Source organism: Heteronotia binoei, chromosome 1, assembly GCF_032191835.1.
Source record: "Heteronotia binoei isolate CCM8104 ecotype False Entrance Well chromosome 1, APGP_CSIRO_Hbin_v1, whole genome shotgun sequence".
Classification (NCBI taxonomy): domain Eukaryota; kingdom Metazoa; phylum Chordata; class Lepidosauria; order Squamata; family Gekkonidae; genus Heteronotia; species Heteronotia binoei.
Window position 1 is genome coordinate 225,276,274 of NC_083223.1, and position 22,366 is coordinate 225,298,639.

At 41.9% G+C, this 22,366-nt stretch overlaps 1 protein-coding gene across 10 annotated transcripts in view; it reads left to right on the forward strand.

The window, feature by feature from the left end:
* Positions 1 to 22,366, forward strand: part of MAP4K3 (mitogen-activated protein kinase kinase kinase kinase 3) — a 91,506-nt gene that overhangs the window by 65,390 nt on the left and 3,750 nt on the right. For all 10 annotated transcript variants that reach the window (XM_060248532.1, XM_060248471.1, XM_060248480.1 and 7 more), the window contains 11 exons: positions 6,281 to 6,365; positions 7,487 to 7,566; positions 8,554 to 8,614; positions 8,705 to 8,822; positions 9,656 to 9,714; positions 14,862 to 14,965; positions 15,748 to 15,919; positions 17,194 to 17,262; positions 17,356 to 17,448; positions 19,199 to 19,269; positions 20,267 to 20,322. In XM_060248532.1, the coding sequence (XP_060104515.1) occupies positions 6,281 to 6,365; positions 7,487 to 7,566; positions 8,554 to 8,614; positions 8,705 to 8,822; positions 9,656 to 9,714; positions 14,862 to 14,965; positions 15,748 to 15,919; positions 17,194 to 17,262; positions 17,356 to 17,448; positions 19,199 to 19,269; positions 20,267 to 20,322 (968 nt within the window). The remainder of the gene's footprint in view (positions 1 to 6,280; positions 6,366 to 7,486; positions 7,567 to 8,553; positions 8,615 to 8,704; positions 8,823 to 9,655; positions 9,715 to 14,861; positions 14,966 to 15,747; positions 15,920 to 17,193; positions 17,263 to 17,355; positions 17,449 to 19,198; positions 19,270 to 20,266; positions 20,323 to 22,366) is intronic.

The following is a 22,366-nucleotide window of genomic DNA, read 5'->3' on the forward strand; positions in this document are numbered from 1 at the left end:
AGCCCCGTTGCTGCCAGAGAGCGTGAGGGTCGAGAGGGAACAGGTCACCTTGCTGAGGACAAGGGGAATGCGCCCTCAGAAGGGACCTCTTCTTCGGTTGGTGAGGAGGTATCCTTTCACGCCAAGGAACCATCCCTGGGCAGGGGGAGAAGGGGGGTCTTGGTAGTTGGTGATTCGATCCTTAGGCAAGTAGATAGCTGGGTGGCAAAACCGCGTATTGACCGTATGGTGACTTGCCTGCCTGGTGCGAAGGTAGCGGACATTACACGTGTAGTAGATAGGCTGATAGACAGTGCTGGGGAGGAGCCTGTGGTCGTGGTGCATGTTGGCACCAACGATGTGGGGAAATGCAGTCGTGAGGTCCTGGAGGAGAAATTTAGGCTGCTAGGTGGGAGACTTAAGGCCAGGACCTCCAAGGTGGCCTTCTCGGAAGTGCTACCTGTTCCACGTGCAGGGCAGGAGAGACAGGCGCAAATTAGAAGTCTCAATGTGTGGATGAGACGATGGTGTAAGGAGGAAGGGTTTAAGTTTGTTAGGCACTGGGATGCTTTCTGGAACAAGCGGGAGCTGTACAAAAGAGACGGTCTCCACTTGTCTCCGGATGGAACCAGGCTGCTGGCGCTTAAAATCAAAAAGGTGGCAGAGCAGTTTTTAAACTAAATCTTGGGGGAAAGCCGACAGGAGATGGAATGTCTCTGGTTCGGGAGGACTCATCTCAAAGAGAAGAAGGGTTGGCTTCTATTTTTCTACCGAGTAACGGATCAGAGTTGTCCACTGTGATGGTGACAAATAGTATGGACTGTCTGCCAGAGTCTCGAGGCGGCAGGACAGAGGTGGTGGGCCTAGCTTGCCTGGGAAATTATAAATGTTTGTATGCAAATGCTAGAAGTGTCCGAAGTAAAATTGGTGAATTGGAATGTTTAGTGTTGGGAGAAAACATAGACATTGTGGGAATTTCAGAAACTTGGTGGAATGAGGAGAATCAGTGGGACACGGTGATTCCTGGATATAAGTTATATCGGAAGGATAGGGAGGGAAGGGTTGGAGGTGGGGTGGCTCTGTATGTCAGAGAGGATATACGGTCCAGTAAGACTGGGGTCAGAGAATTAGATTCCCTTTTAGAAATGCTTTGGGTTGAAATAGAGGGCCCAAAAGGAAATTTAACTATGGGAGTTGGTTATCGCCCACCAAATCAAAAGAGAGAGGACGATTATAATATGATGGAAGGATTAAAGATAGCGGCTAAACGTAAAAACTGTGTCGTAATAGGTGATTTTAACTACCCGCAGATTGATTGGGTCAATATGTGTTCTGGTCGAGAGAAAGAGATTGAGTTTCTTGATGCTCTCAATGACTGTGCTATGGAGCAGATGGTCTCAGAACCTACTAGAGGTGGGGCGATCCTGGATCTGGTCCTAAGTAATGCCCAAGACTTGGTGAGAGACGTAAAAGTGAATGCGCTGCTTGGGAACAGTGACCATAATGTTATTGATTTCACCGTTTGTATAAATAGGGAGTTGCCCAAAAAGACCGCCACAACCACATTTAACTTTAAAAGGGGTAAATTCTCTGAGATGAGGAGGCATGTGAGGAGGAAACTGAAAGGAAAGGTAAATACGGTCAAAACCCTTGGGGAAGCTTGGAGACTATTTAAAACTATAATCCTAGAAGCTCAGATAAAATACATACCACAAGTTAGGAAAGGCACAAACAGGTATAAGAAGAGGCCAGCGTGGTTAACAAACAAAGTAATGGAAGCTGTAAAAGGTAAGAAGGACTCCTTTAAGTGGTGGAAAACCAGTCCAAGTGAGATTAATAAAAGGGAACACAGGCAGTGGCAAATCAAATGCAAGACTGTGATCAGGCAGGCAAAAAGGGACTATGAGGAGCATATTGCAAAAAACATAAAGACCAACAATAAAAATTTCTTCAAATATATTAGAAGTAGGAAACCAGCCAGGGAAGCAGTGGGGCCCTTGGATGACCATGGGGTAAAAGGATTACTGAAGGAGGATGGGGAAATGGCTGAGAAGCTGAATGCATTTTTTGCCTCCGTCTTCACCGTGGAAGATGAGAAGTGTTTGCCCACCCCAGAACCACTAATATTGGAAGGGGTGTTGAAAGACCTGAGTCAGATTGAGGTGACAAAAGAGGAGGTCCTACAACTAATAGACAAATTAAAAACTAATAAGTCACCGGGTCCAGATGACATACATCCGAGAGTTCTGAAAGAACTCAAAGTTGAACTTGTGGATCTTCTAACAAAAATCTGTAATCTTTCATTGAAATCTGCCTCTGTTCCTGAGGACTGGAAGGTAGCAAATGTCACCCCCATCTTTAAAAAGGGTTCCAGAGGGGATCCAGGAAATTACAGGCCAGTCAGTCTGACTTCAATACCGGGAAAGTTGGTAGAAACCATTATCAAGGACAGAATGAGTAGGCACATTGATGAACACGGGTTATTGAGGAAGACTCAGCATGGGTTCTGTAAGGGAAGATCTTGCCTCACTAACCTGTTACATTTCTTTGAGGGGGTAAACAAACTTGTGGACAAAGGAGACCCGATAGATGTTGTTTACCTTGACTTCCAGAAAGCTTTTGATAAAGTTCCTCATCAAAGACTCCTTAGAAAGCTTGAGAGTCATGAAGTTAAAGGACAGGTCCTCTTGTGGATCAAAAACTGGCTGAGTAATAGGAAGCAGAGAGTGAGTATAAATGGGCAGTCTTCGCAGTGGAGGACGGTAAGCAGTGGGGTGCCGCCGGGCTCGGTACTGGGTCCCATGCTCTTTAACTTGTTCATAAATGATTTAGAGTTGGGAGTGAGCAGTGAAGTGGCCAAATTTGCGGATAACACTAAATTGTTCAGGGTGGTGAGAACCAGAGAGGATTGTGAGGAACTCCAAAGGAATCTGTTGAGGCTGGGTGAGTGGGCGTCAACGTGGCAGATGCGGTTCAATGTGGCCAAGTGCAAAGTAATGCACATTGGGGCCAAGAATCCCAGCTACAAATACAAGTTGATGGGGTGTGAACTGGCAGAGACTGACCAAGAGAGAGATCTTGGGGTCGTGGTAGATAATTCACTGAAAATGTCAAGACAGTGTGCGTTTGCAATAAAAAAGGCCAATGCCATGCTGGGAATTATTAGGAAGGGAATTGAAAACAAATCAGCCAGTATCATAATGCCCCTGTATAAATCGATGGTGCGGTCTCATTTGGAGTACTGTGTGCAGTTCTGGTCGCCGCACCTCAAAAAGGATATTATAGCATTGGAGAAAGTTCAGAAAAGGGCAACTAGAATGATTAAAGGGCTGGAACACCTTCCCTATGAAGAAATGTTGAAACGCTTAGGGCTCTTTAGCTTGGAGAAACGTCGACTGAGGGGTGACATGATAGAGGTTTACAAGATAATGCATGGTATGGAGAAAGTAGAGAAAGAAGTACTTTTCTCCCTTTCTCACAATACGAGAACTCGTGGGCATTCGATGAAATTGCTGAGCAGACAGGTTAAAACGGATAAAAGGAAGTACTTCTTCACCCAAAGGGTGATTAACATGTGGAATTCACTGCCACAGGAGGTGGTGGCGGCCACAAGCATGGCCACCTTCAAGAGGGGGTTAGATAAAAATATGGAGCAGAGGTCCATCAGTGGCTATTAGCCACAGTGTGTATGTGTGTGTGTGTGTGTATGTATGTATATATATATATATATATATATATATATATATATATATATATATATATATATATATATATATATATATATATGGGAAAGTGTAGATGACTGGGGAAGGCAATGGCAAACCACCCTGTAAAAAGTCTGCCCTGAAAACGTGAAAGCAGTGTCACCCCAGAGTCGGAAATGACTGGTGCTTGCACAGGAGACTACCTTTACCTTTACTGAAGTCTGGACAGCAGTCTGGATGGCCAGGAAGTGCCTGAGGAGCAGCAGATGGGCGCATGAGTGCTCTGGAAGCTCTTCCAGGGCACCCACGGCCTGTCCCTGTTCTGGTGATGGGCCACGCACCATCTGGACGCTCTAGGGTGTTCCTGTTTCCATCGGCTCACTTCCGGGTCAGCAGCCTGGACACAGCCTCTGAGTATCTAAACGGACAATTTTAGAAGTAAGTTCCATGTTACCCAGTGGGGTTTTCTCCCAGAAAACTATCCTTAAGACTGCAGCTTATGTCTCCTTTTGTGTGACATCTGAGCAGACAAGCTTCAGGTGGGAATTGGATAAACATATGGAGCAGAGGTCCATCAGTGGCTGTTAGCCACAGCATATTGTTGGAACTCTCTATCTGGGGCAAGTGATGCTCTGTATTCTTGGTGTTTAGGAGGGGCAACAGTATGAGGGCTTCTAGTGTCTTGGCCCCACTGATGAACCTCCTGATGGCACCTGGTGTTTTTTTTTGCTACTGTTTGACACAGAGTGTTGGACTAGATGGGCCTTTGGCCTGATCCAACATGGCTTCTCTTATGTAGCCAGTCCTCCTGAAGCTTACAGTAGGCTTTGTACTAAGAGCCTTGTAAGTTCTTGGAGGATTGGCTGCATCAGGGGTGTGTGGCCTAATATGCAAATGAGTTCCTGCTACAAGAAAAGCCTTGCTTGGACCCATGTAGCTTTGCGACTGCATCTCCCAGTATACCCCAAAAGAGGACTATGGTTGGTAGATCATAATCTACTGGTAGTCCCTGGCCCAAGGGATGTCCAGCTGTCCTCAACTACAGCCAGGATGTTTTCCACCCTGGTGGAACATCTCTTCCAGATAACATCCATTGTAAGGCAGAGATGTTTCACCAGGCATTTGATTGAGGACAGCAATAGTTGCAACCTACTAGCACTCCCACCTCACCCCTGCTTTTTTCCCATGAGGCAGTGGCACTGCTGTAATTCTGAATGCCATCTTTTTAGGTTAGCTGTTGTGTATTTATTATTTTTTAAATTTGTAACCCTGTACTATGAATTATGTTGTGCACAGCCCTGAGCCCTGCTTTGGCGGGAGAGGGCAGTTAAAATGCAGTGAAGAAATTTAAGTACTTCAGAAAGACGCTAGCTGGCACCTTCTTGGGTATATTATGGATGATTCATCTCATCTGTCTCATAACACCTTTGATGAACGCCTGTTTCTTGTAGCATAATTGCTTTTGTTCAGTCCACTGAATGGTATACTTCTGACCATTTACCTTGTTTCTGCTTGTCAATATAAAAAGTGCTTCCAGTTTTCATTACTTATTGAGAACATAACTTGTATTCATTAGTGTTACTGTTCTTGGGCTGCCAGAGTGGAAAGCCCCTGCTGTTTTTTTGTTTGTTTGTTTTGGGGTGTGTGTGTCATCCATACAATATCATACCCAATCCAGACATGACACATGTGGCTACTGCACTTAGCCCTGATAAGCCAGTTTAAAGAAAAGCTGCAGGTGGAGTGCCCCTTTCCCTTTTTTTACTTCTTTAGCAGAATTTTTCTTCTTCTTTTGCAGCTGAGTCATGGTGTAATTTCACACAGCAGCTCAACTGGGAAGGGGAAAGTGTAGTTGCAGGGTGGCAGGGGAAGTTTGGTGCAATTGGTGGTACTTCTAGTCTGATGCAGTGGAGGAGAAGGAGTGGTGGCAGCAGCAAGCACACCAGGGATAGCATACTTGGGCACTGTCACCACCCTCTTCCACTTTTTACACTGCTATTGCTGCTGAAGTGGGGTAACATACTGATGTGCCTGTTTGGAAGCAGCCTTCGTGACTTTTCTCCTTAGCTTTACTTTTGATCCCATGTGATATCATCCCCAGGGCTCTTTTTCTAGCAGGAGCTCCTCTGCATATTAGGCCATGCCCCTCTGATGTAGCCAGTCATCCTGGAGCTTACAGTAGGCCCTATACTAAGAGCCCTCTAAGCTCTTGCAGGATTGGCTACATCGGGGTGTGTGGCCTAATATGCAGAGGAGCTCCTGCTAGAAAAAGAGCTCTGATCATCCCCGTAAATAATATTATGCGGGTTGCCACAGACAATCAGATTGCTCAGCAGTGTGGTGAAAGTGGCCAAGTATTGTCAGTAGAGAGCAGAAAATATAAAGTAGTTCTAAGAAGGAGCAGTTGGTGAGCAGAGGACAGAAAGCACCTGCAGACCGCACAGAAACAGTATATGGGTTTGGTAAGGTATTTCCTCAGTAATTTGTTCTGCTGCCTGGAATGCATTAATGCTAAGGTTAATGCCTGAATCAGAGAATGTTCAGTGCAGCCCTACTTACGATATGTCCTCTATTTACTTCGTTTTTATTTATTACAGATGGGTGCTTGCTTTTCAAAGGTTTTCAATGGATGCCCCTTAAAAATTCATTGTGCAACTTCATGGATAAACCCTGACACAAGAGGTAATCATTTCTTGTAATAATAATGCAGTGTATTTGTTTCAGTGCCAAAATGAAAATTCTGGTTGCCCCTTGGAATCCCTCAAACTTCCTCTTTCTCAGGAAATATTGTCTGCCCTTGCACTAAGACAGAGCCAAAAAGCTATTATTATATTTGCAAGACACTATTCCAGTCTCTTAGTCAGTTGATAATTTATTTTTGCCTCTGCTTGATTGTCCCAGATGTCCACATGGATTTAATAAATCTAGATCAGTCTTAGATCAGCTACCATCCAGACATAATCACCAGTCTTATACATAGGGAAAATCTTCATCCAGCTTTCCTTTTACACTTTACAGAGGTTGATTTATTGTTATCCTCTCATTTTGAAGCCCTTCAGTTGTCTTGGGATTTTACAATAGTGAAAAGTGTGATATAGTTAGTAAAGGCGCTATACTGCTATTTACCCAGATAGTTTATGAATAAGGCCTGATTTTCTCATGCAACAAAATGAGAGGGTAGAATCCTGACTAAACCATTCAGAGTGCGTTTTAAATACTCATGTAAACAAAAATCTTTCTGCAAGAAGAAACATCAAGGCTCTAACCAGGGCATTTTTTTTGTAGAAAAAGTCCAGCAGGAACTCATTTGCATATTAGGCCACATCCCCTGACATCACCATTGTTTCATGCAGGGCTTTTTGTAGAAAAAGTCCACCAAGGACTCATTTGCATATTAGGCCACAACCCCTGACATCAAGCCAGCCGGAACTCTGTTCCTGTGCATTCCTGCTCAAAAAAAGCCATGGCTCTAACCATAACCCACTTCCTGCAGTTCTAATTTTCTGGTTGCATTGAGGAGCATAATATATTGTAGATTTTTAAAATGAGTAATCTAAAATGGGGCAGCCCATTCTTTCAAGTTGGGCCTCAGTGACCTCATTCCTGTCTCATTTTGCTGCATGTTAGAGATCTAGCTTAAGTTTAAATGTCTTCAAATACACTTTAGTGTCAAGGCAGCCTTTTAAAATTTGATAATGATAATAGCTATCATGCCCTGTCTAACTGTCAGGACTAGCCAGAAGAAGCGATTTTTTTTCTTGGTTATAGCTAGAGCCTTAATGCCTTAATTTGCTTTCTTATAGACCAGTACTTGATATTTGGTGCAGAGGAAGGTATTTACACCTTAAACCTTAATGAACTTCATGAAACTTCAATGGAACAGGTTTGTTTTGAGTTTGCTTTGCTTTTCCTGCTTATAGTGGTATAGCATTTAACTAGTCTTTTAAAATGTATAACTATATAATTTTGTTTTCAGGATAGTTCTGTATATTTTGTTTCTGTTCTTAAAATGTTTGCATTAAAAGATTATTAGACTGTGACTCGTTTTATCCATGTTGGAATTTGAAAGCAGTGAAAGCCAATAAACATGTGACAGTCATGGAACTGAGTGTTTAGAAATCTCCATAAATCTCCATATATAAACTTTCTCTGGGGAGGCATCCCAAGATACACTTTAGTGTCATGGCAGCCTTTTAAAATTTGCATTATTTATTTCTTTATTTATAACATGCATGGCATTTTAATGATTATAGTCCTGTCATTATAATGATTATATGCTGGGAGGTTCTGTCATAATCCCCCACCGTTCCATGTAGTTTTGCCATGAGTTAGTAGCATGTGGCTGTCTAGCTGAAACAGTTGCATAATTTCTGGAGACAGTTTCCTGTTTGCAGGAGCTGCTGCAAGGCTTCAGTTTGATTTGGACGGTCTTATGTGGTCTATGCACCTATCAGCCAGAATTGAAAGTGGCCAACTAAGCTTTACATTGCTCTTTAACACAATAAACACGAAATTCCCCTCTATTTCCTAGTCCTCCATTCCATATTTTGAATCAATTTCTTACCCTTCACTTTCCAGATGCTGTTACTTGACCATTCATGACTTTCATTGCCAGTTTTTCTTGGATGGAGGTGTAACACTAAATAACCATAGTGTGTATATGCGTTCTGACTTTTGTGGGATTTTTCAAGTTAAGATTTCAGTTGTTTTAATCTATGGGAAATGCCACAAATTTTGATCAGGAGCCAGGTGGTCTTTATAAGTGAGCTGCACTGCATCAAGTAGTAATCTTCTATTCATTGTGATACCAGTTCCAAATTAATTTACTATTTACTTTAATGTACTTCTTCTGTTGTATTTTCTTCATCAGTTATTTCCACGACGATGCACATGGCTGTATGTAATGAATAATTGCTTATTATCAATATCTGGTAAGACTTTTTGTAAATAGAAATGTAAGATGTCTGTACACTGTTTTTCCATTAAAATTTGTAAAAATGTATTGGATGCTTAATTTACAGGTAAAGCTTCTCAGCTTTATTCCCATAATTTGCCAGGACTGTTTGATTATGCAAGGCAAATGCAAAAGTTACCTGTTGCTATACCAGCGCACAAACTTCCTGACCGAATACTTCCCAGGTAAATATCTAAATAGATAAATTAGAGAGAGACAGTATATGTATGTGTGTATTTCATATCTTCGCAGATAAAAAAACAGATTAGTATCTTTTTCACCTGAATTTCCAAATTGATTCACAAAGTAATTTAAAAAATTATCTTTAAACTTTTAAAATGTAAAGGAAAGAAACTGATTCATGAAGAGAGACTGTCAGATGAGTGGTAGAGTGGAGTTAGGAGAGAAGGAGAGGAACATAAGGCTTTCAATGTGGGTTTTTGGTTTTTTTGGGGGGGGGCGGTTTGGCCGGTTCTGGGCTCATACTGCTTTGGTTTATCCCCTGATTTCTGCATGTATTTTTGTTACTTTAGTTTTCACTTCCATTTTTTTGTTCTTTGCTTTCCCCCCCTGGGCTTTTCTTTTCTTTTTTTTGAGACTATTTTTACCACAGTTTTTTTTTCCTGGAAGCTAATTTTGAGTTGCGTTTTTCCTAGGTCATACTGCTTTGTCTCACCTACTTCCAGCCCACTTTTTGATGATTGGACTGTGATGATCAAACAGCCAAGAAAGATGTTTCTTTTCTTTTTAAAGACTTTAAAAAAAAAACAGCACTAAAATATTAATGTATTAGTAGAGCATTCTAACAATAGTCTTAGTAAGTTCTCTGAATACCCAACTTTCATTTTTAAAAAAGTCTCTGTCCCTTTCAGTTATCAAGCTTTGATTATTTAATTCTTCATACCATGGTTTTACCTGCTTTAACATTATCTTGGCACTTTGTGAAACTGAAGTATAGGATATATTGAGAAGGAAAAGTGGTTAATTTGTATTTTGGTTTTGGTTTATATGTTGACAGGAAGTTCGCTGTTTCTACAAAAATCCCTGATACTAAATGGTGCCAGAAGTGCTGTGTGGGTAAGTTAAGACACAGACAGATATAATTTTACTGTATACATCTGTTCCTGCAGTTTAGGTATTTTCTGTAATTTTCCATTGCACCTAAGGATCTGTATGAATCTGGTATCCAGATTGCTGGCTTGCAGTTTCACATTTCATACTTGAGACATGTCTTCAGTATTTGTCATGAATTTCTGTGTGCTTTGCCATGAAACAGCATTTTCCTTAAACTGCTGTTCTGTGAAAGCATCTGTTCCACAAAAGGTGATAGAATGCAGACAGCTGAGGGGAAGCAAAACAGTGGTGTAGAAGTACTGGAGAGAGATTGAAGTGAAGAGAAATTTTTTCTCTGTAATTCTGCCAGGGTTTCACTAGTATTAATATGTGCAGATGGCTGCTATTTAAAATCAAAGTGAAGTTGTGCAGGATATCAGGCTTTGATACTATTTTTTCTTCTTGTGGAAGTAATCTCCAGATCTCAAGAAGTATACATTCATTCATATCAGCTTTTGAGTTTACCAAGTGAATATTTCCTCCTTTTCCTATTATCATAAATTGTATTTTGTCACAAATTTAGAAAGGAATTAAATGTATAGCCAATTTGCAAATCCTTTCCTAAACAAAGCCAGCATGCCTACATACCCAACTCACTTGTTTGCTTCATCTCCCCCTTTTCAAGAATAAAAGTTTCATTATGTCTTAGTAACAGCAGTAGTAATTATATGACAAAATGATTTTGCCACAAAGTATATGTATTTATTTATTTATTTCTGTTTCTATCCCACTCCCCGCAAGCAGGCTCAGGGCGGGCTGATGTAGTAGAATTTTAAATGAGCATATTTAAGAGAAATGCTTGAAATACTAAGTGTCTGTTGGTAGGAAAAGAAGTCGATGTGACCAGTTAAAAGGGTGGGTCTACATCCCTTTGAGAATCTTTGGGAGAAGTCACAGTTGAGATATGAGTTAAGTGTGTGCTATATAATGTTGAAATGAAGGGTGCGGTGAAAACTAGGCAGTTAGAAGATGTTTTATTTTTAAAAGAGAGAGTACAGAATAGAAAAGGCTACAATGAACACTTTAGGCTGTATTCGAGAATTGAGATCTGTTCCAGTTTATCTCAATGGCTGAGCGGCTGAACAGAAAAATGTCAACTTTTGAATAAAGCTTAAAGAGGCTGTGGTCCGTCCCCTCCTAAAAACCCCATCTTTAGACCCGGCCCAATTGGCACACTATAGGCCGGTCTCAAATTTGCCCTTCCTGGGCAAACTTATTGAGAGGGCAGTGGCGAGGCAGCTACAGACTTTCCTGGAGGACGCTTCCATCCTTGACCCACTCCAGTCCGGCTTTCGCCCAGGTCACGGGACGGAGACGGTGTTGGTTGCCCTGGTAGATGACCTTCAACGGCATCTGGATCGGGGTGGCTCGGCAGTGCTGATGCTGTTGGACCTATTGGAGGCGTTCGATACGGTCGACCATCGGTTACTGACTTGCCGCCTCGCCGATGTGGGGATTCAGGGGCTGGCCTTGCAGTGGCTTTCCTCCTTCCTTGAAGGCCGGGGACAAAGGATCGCGATTGGGGGGGAACTATCCCGGAGGCGCACACTTAATTGTGGAGTGCCCCAGGGAGCGGTTCTCTCCCCGATGTTATTTAACATCTATATGCGACCTCTTGCCCAGATTGCCCGAAGGTATGGGCTGGGGTGTCACCAGTATGTGGATGACACCCAGCTCTATCTACTTATGGACAGCCGACCGGTCTGCACCCCAGAAAATCTAGATCGGGCACTACAGGCCGTGGCTGAGTGGTTCAGACTGAGTGGACTGAGACTGAATCCTGCGAAGACAGAGGTCCTTTGCTTGGGCCGTCGAGGACCGGGGGGGGGGGGGATCCCCCTGCCAGCTTTTGACGGTGCGCCGCTGATGGTGGCGGACAGGGTCAAGAGCCTGGGGGTGCTACTAGAGCCGTCCCTAAAGATGGAGGCTCAGATAGCGACCACTGCCAAGTCCGCGTTTTTTCATCTTAGAGGGGCAAGGCAGTTGGCCCCCTTCCTGGACCGCGACGACCTAGCAACAGTGATCCATGCTATGGTCACCTCGAGGTTGGATTACTGTAATGCCCTCTACATGGGGCTGCCCCTGTGCCTGACCCGGAAATTACAGCTAGTGCAGAATGCCGCGGCCCGGCTGTTATTGGGCCTCCCAAGGTGGGGGCACATTTGGCCGGGTCTTCGGGCTTTGCACTGGCTCCCAATAACATACCGAGTCCGGTACAAGGTGCTGGTCATTACCTTTAAAGCCCTATATGGCCTGGGACCTGCCTACCTGAGGGACCGTCTCTCCCCACATGTTCCCCAGAGAGTACTGAGGTCTGGGACTCAAAACCTTCTCACCATCCCCGGGCCTAAGGAAGTCCGTCTCAAGACAACCAGAGACAGGGCCTTCTCTACAATGGCCCCTACATGGTGGAACCAGCTACTGGAAGAGGTGAGGGCCCTGCGGGATCTTACTCAGTTCTGCAGGGCCTGTAAGACAACCCTCTTCCGGTTAGCCTACGCCTGACTGGATAAATTTAGCTTATTAGACTTCTGTGAATTATACTGTATAGTTTTAATGTTAAGATTTTAAGGGTTTTAGGTTTTTAAATGCTTTGATTTTTAAATGTAATAACTCTGCACTTTGTTTTATTGTTTTATCGTTTGTTGTGAGCCGCCCTGAGCCATTTTGTGGGAAGGGCGGGATATGCTATAGAATAAATAAATAAAATAAAATAAATAAATCAGTTTGCCCATGTGGTTGAAATAGTTTTTATAGTGATGTGTTTGAATATTCTGAGGGATATTTTCATAATAGTTTCTTTTCGGACAAACTAGCTGATAGCATCTTGTTGCTCTTTTTGCGACCGTTACCCAATTACCAAGAAATAGAGCGAGGAAGTGATTCATTGTGGGACTTCACAGTAAATTTGTGAGAAGCTGATACTGTATGCTGAGAGAAGTAGCTTAAAGAAAAGCTATGTGGTGGCAACTGAAATGGCAGGGTAAGGTTCAGTGAAATGTCCTACCTGGACTCAGTAGCAAGCAAAACAAGTAGTAGCAGAATGAAGCAGTGGTGGCCATTTCACCAGCCACTTCAAACAGGTTCTTTAAAGAGGCAATGAGTAAATTTCCCAAATAAATGCAAGTAATTTATAAGTATTATTAAATTATAGCGTTTTGTGGAGTGATGCCAAAATATAAATGAATGATACTAGTTCTATTACTTTGGGTAAAATAGCCAGCAGCACCCTGCTGTGCTGCTGCCTGTTTTGCCTAGTTAGAGGTTCCAGGTAGGATATTTCACTATTTCAAAAGAAAAAGAAGAGTGTAACTGTCAAGACACATAGAGAAACTTAGTGTAATTTTTGCCTGTGCCGATAAGCCTATCCCCACTTGCTGAATAGCATTCCATGTGTTATGTTCACACAGCACAGATGCATGATCTACTCTGTTGCTAACCCTTGACACTGAGGATGTGGGGGGATGATTGTGGATTTGGGTATGTGTGCTGTCCCGTGCTCAGATGTTAGGCTAGTGTGATCATGATGCTGGTAATATATTTCTGAAGTTAGAACCAAATATATAGAAAGATCAGTTTTGCAGAAAGTTACACACTTGGTATCAATATATCTAATTTTCACCATAGCCAATCTGTGGATACCTAGATATGGTGACTGGAGCTGTGGACAAGACAGATTTTCTATGAACATGAAAAAATGTCCCAGGTTTACACAAAAATATGAAAAGAAAAAATGCACGGGGGATTAGAACCCTCCCCCCCAATGGAAAAAGTACCTGTAGCTTTTGGAAACATGCCCTCAATGGCTATTGCTAGACAACAAGAGTATAGCTAGCCCTCAACTGTTGGTTTCTGCACAGCATAGCAAAAGGCAGTGGGAGAGATCAGGGCCCTTTCCAGGGTTGAGGGAGCCCTTTCCAGACCTTTGAGGGAGGACTTATCAGGGCCAGGCTCACCAGCAAACACTGGGCATCTTGCTATAACTTAACTTGCATGACTCATCCAGGCCTAGCTTCTTGCTGTTATTCAACAGCAGCCACCTCACAAAAGCCCGTGTGGATTAGAGGCTAGAGTTTCAGATTAGGATATAGGAGACCCAGGTTTGAATCACCACACTGCCATGGAAATTCACTAGGTGAGCTTGGGCCAGTCACACACTCTCAGCCTAACTTACCACAGGGTTGTTGTGAGGATAAAATGCAGGAGAAGAAAATTATGTTTACTGATAAGATTCCCCATTGTCGAGAACTATGAGGTACAAATTAAGCAAATAAATAATATAGCTGAAGGGGGGGTGAGATAAAAGGTAGGTTGGCTTGTTACTGAGGAGACGAAGAAGCAGGAAAAGGTGAGGATATGGAGGTTGCCAGGAAGAGGGAAAAAGAATAATTTGGGGAAGGAGATACAGGGAGAAATGAGGAATCACTCACAAGTCCTTGTGGGTTTCCTCCATACTCTTGGACTGAGCTTGACCCTGGGGGTAAGCACCACACAACTGGGCCATAGTTTTTCCAGGTAGAAGCTGCCAGGTGGAGGGGAGGAGGGTAAGCAGGGGTGTAGATAAAGGTAGTTTGTTTGGTGGGTGGGAAGGAGAAAAAGTGGGAATGTGCAGAGATTGTGGGGATTTTCAAGAAAGTAAAGAGGAAATTGTGGGCAAAGGACAAAAGAGACACCCCCTACAAGTCGTTTCAGATTCCCTGCTTCATTGCATGACTTGTGTTTCATTCAAAGACCAGGATAAATATGGTTCCTAGCAAATAGCAGTTTATTTTCTATATTTGATAATTAAACATATCCCTCATGAGACAAACATCCCAAAGCATTACTCACATATTTGGCTTATACAAACTTGCTCTGGACCATGGTACAGATGCCACAACTGTGGTGCTACTGCAGGCCTTTCCCCATTCCTTACTAGAACATTTGCAACAGTCCCACACCAAGAATGGGACATTGCCTGCCATAGTGCTGTGACTGTGAAATCTGACTCCAGGTGTTCAAGACTGATACATCAGTGCAGCATAGGTGTTAAAGGGATCAATTCCCTTGAGTTCAATAGAACGTGTGTGCTTTTTGCTTTATACTTAACGCTGTATTATTTTATTTTATAGTGAGGAATCCTTATACAGGACACAAATATCTTTGTGGGGCTCTACAGTCTAGCATTGTTCTATTAGAGTGGGTTGAACCAATGCAGAAATTCATGCTAATCAAGGTGAGTTTCAGAAATTTCCATTGTCTCTGAGAGTAATTCATAATGGCAAATTTTGGATCTTGTAGTAGCTATCAGTTAATGGCTATAAATAATCAAATGTCCACTTACAGCTCATCTTTCACATACATCCCAAAAAAAGACTGAGTTCAGTTTTCAAGAATGAAAACAACATCATCTCCTTTTAGAGCAAATAGTATCTACAATATAAAAATAAGACACAGTTATTTGATTTAAAATGCATTAGCAAAATATGATTCTAGCCCCTAAAGGCCTGCCTGTCCTTTCTCTGTGTTTTTGAAAATAAGCAAGGAGATTCACTGGTGCATCACCCAAGGTAACTCATTCCATAGCTTCTGGACCATCCCTGAAAAGGCTCTGAAACAGTACAAATCATTATTTGTGAAGGAACTTAAAGCAAAGCTCAGATTACTGGAGTGGATCCCATTTAGCTCAGTTAAGAGCTAGATGCAGTTTCCCACCTTCTGCTGCAGCCTGATGTACCTTGAAGGGGTAGCAGATACTCTAAGAACAATTTGGGGAGTTATGCTGAAGAGGAAAGTGCCAAAAACTACCTCCCACTGCCATGGTTAGAGGTGCCTTCCACAAGTGGAAAAGGAAGTTAAGATTCAGTTAGATATTAAATGACAAAGGAACTACTGGTTGATTGTATTATAGTTTGCATTTAGAAAGTTCTTAATTTACCTCTAGCATAAATTTCAGTGGCTATAGCCATGATGTCAGGAATTCTGTAAATACATAAATGTTTTGTTGGTTTGTTTCAGCATATAGACTTTCCTGTACCTTGTCCATTAAGGCTGTTTGAAATGCTGGTAGTTCCTGAACAGGAATTCCCTTTAGTTTGTGTTGGTGTAAGTAAAGGCAGAGATTTCAACCAGGTGGTGAAGTTTGAGACTGTCAACCCAAATTCTACCTCTTCATGGTTTACAGAAACAGGTTTGTTACTTACTTTGATCCGATTTCTAAATATAAGGTGGTGCCCAGTGGTGCCTGTGTGCTCAAAGAACACTACCTTTGGATTCAACCTGTGGTTTGAATTCAACCCTTAGCAGTCTTTTAAGTGAAATGTGATTAGAAGAAGATATTGGATTTATATCCCGCCCTCCACTCCGAAGAGTCTCAGAGCGGCTCACAATCTCCTTTACCTTCCTCCCCCACAACAGACACCCTGTGAGGTGGGTGGGGCTGGAGAGGGCTCTTACAGCAGCTGCGTTTTCAAGGACAACCCCTGCCAGAGCTATGGCTGACCCAAGCCCATGCCAGCAGGTGCAAGTGGAGGAGTGGGGAATCAAACCTGGTTCTCCCAGATAAGAGACCGCGCACTTAACCACTACACCAAACTGGCTCCACATGTTGGATTCAGTAGTGACTTTCCATAGCTACAGAGATTAGTGTTTCAATAGATCCCATTAAGATGGATCTATTTTCACTAAAATTTTCAAATTCAGGATTCCAGTGCTTTTGTTTATAGTGGGCCAGAATAAAGTGTTATGTATATAATTATGAAGATCTGCCTTGTTCTGAATGCTTCTTGCTTCCCTGATTTATGCATAAACATGTTGATCATCTCTGCATCACATCATTTAATTTCTTATAATTTAATGTGGAATTTTAAACAGAAACATATTTGTGGTTCTTAATGCTGTATTAAGAACCTCTGAAAAATATTTGTGGTTAAGAGTGTCAGTGTAGGATCTGAGAGACCCAGGGCAGAATCTCCACTCTGCCATGAAAGCTTACTGTGTAACCTTGGACCAGTCACCCACTGTCAGTCCATCCTACCTCACAGGGTTGTTGTGAGTATAAAACGGAGGAGAGGGAAACTATGTAATCCACTTTTTTGCACTCCCATATTGGAGGAAGGCAGTGGGAGGTGAATGAAGTAAATCAGTAAATAATTTATTCAAAATACAAAAAGTGTCTATTACATATGCAAACTGTTTTTCTGGGGACACATAAGTCTGCTGTGAGAAGAGGAGGGCAGGATAGATCTGCCACTGCAAACACTTCCCTCTTAAAAAGCCACAGGATCCAACCTCATGTATTTTCTGTCATTCATATATATATTTAAATGAATGTATGTGCATGATTTCTGAAATATTAAAAAAATTAACTTTACAGGGCATTGTTTTCTTCTAAGTAGAAGTGTCTAACTCGAAAACTCAAATGAATTCCTCACAGTTATGTATAACTTTTTTTTTTTGTTACAGATACCACACAGACAAATGTTGTACATGTAACACAATTGGAGAGAGATACCATTTTAGTCTGTTTGGATTGTAAGTTTGAATGTGTGAGCCAAATATCCCTATTCAATAAGTTGCATTGTTTAAGGAAAACTGTTGAATAATACATGGTGTTTCTATTTTTAGGCTGTATAAAAATAGTAAACTTGCAAGGCCGGTTAAAATCTAGCCGAAAACTGTCTTCAGAACTTACATTTGATTTCCAGATTGAATCTATAGGTATGTATAATTTTTGCCATAATACTATAGCATCTAGTTCTTGTATTATTTCACTGGATGCTTTTGATGGGGTTAAGGCATTTTTCTGTTTTGAAGCCATCTACTCAGTTGTCAACAAAACAAAGTAATCAGCTGGGAGCCTGCCATCTATTCATACCCTGCTATTTTATTAATGTTTTCATAACTTGCTGTTCAGCAAGATTAGCTCCCACTATAGTTCACAGTTCACATCCACATGTGATTGATGGAGTACAGTCAGATTGCTTTTGTGCAAGGATTGCCAAACTACTCACTTTTCCCTTTGCCCCTCTCAAAAGGTCTTTCTTAAGTTATTTCTGGGGTCACATAACCATGTGGAGTAATAGTCATGTAGGCTGGCAAGCTGCAGCAGGGAGGGGTCAAAATTGTTCCCTTCGTCCTCTTCCGTGTGTATAGTTGTGCTCATCAAAGAGGTGGGAGGGAGCTATTTTATCCCCTTTCCCCTCTCCAAACTTGGAATAAACTTTCCTGGTATCTGAAAAGGCTGCTGCAGAGGAGAAAGGCAGGAAGGCTGGTGACCATCAGCATCTTCCATTGGTAGACCACATGATCAAACCTGTTGCCTATGCTGGAATAATGGCATTTTCTGTGGTTGATGCATTAGAAATGGGGAACAGATGATTAAAAGATGGTATCTTCACCCTCATTCCAAACTTGCTCATGTCTAGTCCTCTCCCCAGGACTTATTGATTTAATATATCTTAGAACACTCTTCCAAAAAGTTCAGAGTGGTTTACAAGTAAAATTACATCTCAGCAGTGTACATTTAAAACTAATGCAACCATAAAACATTGACCAGGCTGCTGCAGTTACTGCTGAACTTCTGTTACTTTTTTTTAAAAGTGTTGAATGCGTTACACTTGTAAAACAAAGTAAGTTTGAGAATGGGGGAAAATATTTAAGTGGAACACTCATATTTTAAATGCCAGGTGACAGTATCCCTATAAACTAGGATTATTTATGAGAATATAAATTCTTGAAATGGAAAAAATGTTTAGAAAAAATTATTTTAAAGTTCCTGTGCTTGTGAAATTACTTCATTAGTCAAATAAGACCAGTTAATCTGAAATTTTAAAAAGAGATATACTTAACAGATTCCAGTTTAAGAAAAATTGCGACGTTATTTTACTATAAATAAGCCTTAAAGCAACAATGTATTATTTGAACTAAGAATCTACAGATCCAGGTGGGAAGCCTTATTGGTCTGAAGCAGTAGAACAAAGTTTGAGTCCAGTGGCAACTTTAAGACCAACAAAGTATGAGTTTTTGTGTGCATGCATACTTAAAGTTGCCACTGGACTCAGACTTTGAGTATCTAAAGGGATTGATGAAATCTTGGGTTTGAAATGACCTCCAGTGTTTTTCATGGTTCCGAAATACCCTTACTCATGTACTTTTTCCTATAATTCAAATTCTTACTTAATTAAATCTTCTCCTCTTAATCACAGCGCCCATATTGTAGTGCTGAATATGTGTTCTGTCTTTTGGGGTGGTTTACATTTTCTGCAGTGTGTTTGGATGTGACTTAAAAAATTCCACCTTTTGTGTGAAATGAGGCTTAACTGAAGGGTCATCATTTTTCTTGAACAAACATATTGTGTCAAAAAGATACATTTAAGATTGTTTATGAAATCAGTGTGCTATAGATGGCAAACAACTGCATACATGGGTTTAATCGGAACAATTAACTTGAGTCGTCTTTTTCTACCAGTTTGCCTACAAGATAGTGTTTTGGCGTTCTGGAAGCATGGAATGCAAGGCAGGAGTTTTCGATCAAATGAGGTAAAGGTAATAATTGAACAAATATTGTTGCCCCTCCTTGAATTGGCTTGAAGAAAAAATCACAGGCAAGATGAGCCACCTGGTGGGAAGGGCAGGATATAAATCTCAGATAAATAAATAAATAAAAAAAGATAGCTCTCCTACCTGGTATCTATAATTAATACAAAATTTAGATGATTATGCAAAATACAGCAAATAATAGCTTGTCTTGCCTTTCCCTAACATAGTATATTGATAAAAAGATAAGAGCTGGAAATTTTCAGTTCAAATTTCATTTGTGAATTTAATGGGAAACCATAGACAATCTATGTACCTTTCAGCCATGGCCTCCTGTTATCAAGTAAGGTGCAAAGGACAATAGAGAGATGCAGCTTTATGTAATATTAAACTGAGAGCTACGTTTATTGATATATTGATAAATGTGCACTTATTGAAAAGCAGTCAAAGCACCTAATGGAGTCTCCCAGGTGTCATCTTAACAGTGAAGGATGTGGAGAGCATCTGCTCTGGGGAGCAGATAGCCCAAACAGTTGCCATAGTTGAGAAAATTGGCATTTTAAGTCAAATGAATAATGCAGATTGTAAAAGAAAGAATACCAGGGCTGGAAGGTTTTGAGTTTTAAAATTTTCTGCTGCTGCTTTCAACTGCTTTTGTACAGTAGTTCAATTAACACTGTCTTTGATAGCCCATTGGTTACTTCCCTGAGTTCATAAATCTCAGAGCCCTTAAACAATATGGGACATTTCATTTCATTTCATACGTATACATAGACCTTTTCCTGAAGCAGCTGATTTACAAAAGGTCCTTAGCTGACTTCTATCTACCATCTCTCCATCCATCCATCCATCTATCATCTATCTATCTCTGTTATCTATATTTTTTCATATCTTTGAATCCTTTCATGAAATGCTGAAAAATAAAAACTTGCAGAATTATTAGGCAATAATTTATTGATTAAGTGCGTAAAATGACAAGAACCCATTTATTCTCAAATAGATCACACAGGAAATTTTGGACAGTACAAGAATATTCAGACTCCTTGGATCTGACAGGTATGATCAGTCCCACACATAGTATATTAAGAATGGAAGCTTTCTTTCTTTGAGAACAGATGTATGCTCTGGCTCAGGGATGGCCAAACTTGCTTAATGCAAGAACCACCTAGATTAAACATCAGATGTTTGAGAGCTGGAAGGAAGGATGGGGGTAGGGAGAGAGAGGTGAAAAGAAAGCAACCTTAAATGCATTTCCAAGCTGCTGGCTTGTTGGCTTATTGAACAGCAGTCAAAGCACCTAATGGAGTCTCCCAGTGAGTGCATCCTCCCATGCTTTCTAGTGGTTCCATTGTTATTAGTAGCTTGATCCAGAAGTGAAATTTTGGGTTTCTGGGCTATCTCGAGTCTCGAATCTACCTTTTTTGGGTAAGGTAATTGAGAAAGCAGTGGCAGAGTACTTTCAAGCTTTCCTGGAAGATATATCCACCCTTGACCCCTTCCAGTCTGGCTTTCACCCTGGTCATGGGATAAAGACTACTTTGGTTGCCCTCACAGATGACCTCAGAAGGCATCTGGATCAAGGTGAGTCAGTGCTGCTGTTGCTTTTAGATCTCTTGGCAGTGTTTGACACGGTCGATTACAACCTAATGACCCACCGACATTGGGGTTCAGCGGGTAGCCTTACAGTGGTTTTCCTCCTTTCTCCATGGTTGGAGACAAAGGGTGGTGATTGGTGAGCAGACCTCCCTGCGCTGTCCACTTGAATGTGGTGTACCACAGGGAGCTATTCTCTCGCCAATGAACTTTAACATCTATATGCGCCCCCTTGCCCAGATTGCCAGAGGTTTTGAGCTGGGTTGTCACCAGTATGCAGATGACACCCAGCTCTATCTGTTGATGGATGGCCATTCAGACTCTGCCCCAGACCATCTGACCAGGGCGTTAGAAGCCGTAGCTGGTTGGTTACAACTAAGCCAGCTGAAGCTTAATCCAGCCATGATGGAGGTCCTGTACCTGAGTCGAGGGGGACTAAGATCAGGCATCCGACTCCCCACCCTGGATGGTGCACCTCTTGTGCCAGCTCAAAAGGTGAGGAGTTTGGGAGTGATGCTGGACGCCTCCCTTCCTATGGAAGCCCAGGTCACGCAAGTTGCATGATCTGCCTTTTACTGTCTTTGGCAGGTCAAACAGCTAGCACCCTGTCTGACTCCCCAGGAGTTAGCTAGAGTGATCCATTCAGCAGTCATTTCCAGGCTGGATTACTGTAACTCGCTGTATGCAGGCTTCCCCTTGGGGCTGATCCGGAAGCTCCATCTGGTGCAAAATGCGGCGGCATGGCTGTTAACTGAATTGCCGTTAGGGGCAAGCAGTCGGCCAATGCTGTGAACATTGCACTGGCTACCAATTGAGTACTGGATCCACTTCAAGGTTCTAGTGCTGACATTCAAAGCTTTACGCCGCCTGGGACCGACATACCTGCAGGACCACCTCTCTCCTTATGAGCCCCGGAGATCAGTACGATTGGCCAACCAACATCTTTTGACCATCGCTGCCGAAAGGGTGTCCAGCTTGCCTCGACCAGGGCTAGGGCCTTTTCGACCCTGGCCTCAACCTGGTGGAATCAGCTCCCCACAGAGATTTGGGCCCTACAGGATTTACTACCAGTCCATAGGGCCTATAAGATGGAGCTATTCTGCCAGGCTTTTAATTGAGGCAAGCAGATGTTCTCACTTTATTGTTACATCATCTGCTTGGCCTCCCTTACATTGACCTATTGATTTACCATCTCGATTATTAGATTTCGGGCTGACAATTAGGACATCTATATTTTAATCTGTGAAGTGTACATTGGTCATATTGAATTGAATTTTCCTTTATGAAATGGAATCTTTTATGCTTTCTGTTAGTATTTCATAATGGGCACAATCTGGAATTTAGAGAGCATTTGAAGAGTATATTACACTTGCAGTATATGTAATGCATTTAAATATAAAAGGTATAAAAGACAGAGGCTGATTCTACACTCAAGTTTTATGAGCACTGAATCTGCTTGCTAGAGATCTGAGTCATTCAAAATGCGTCCACATTTTAAAATTTGCTC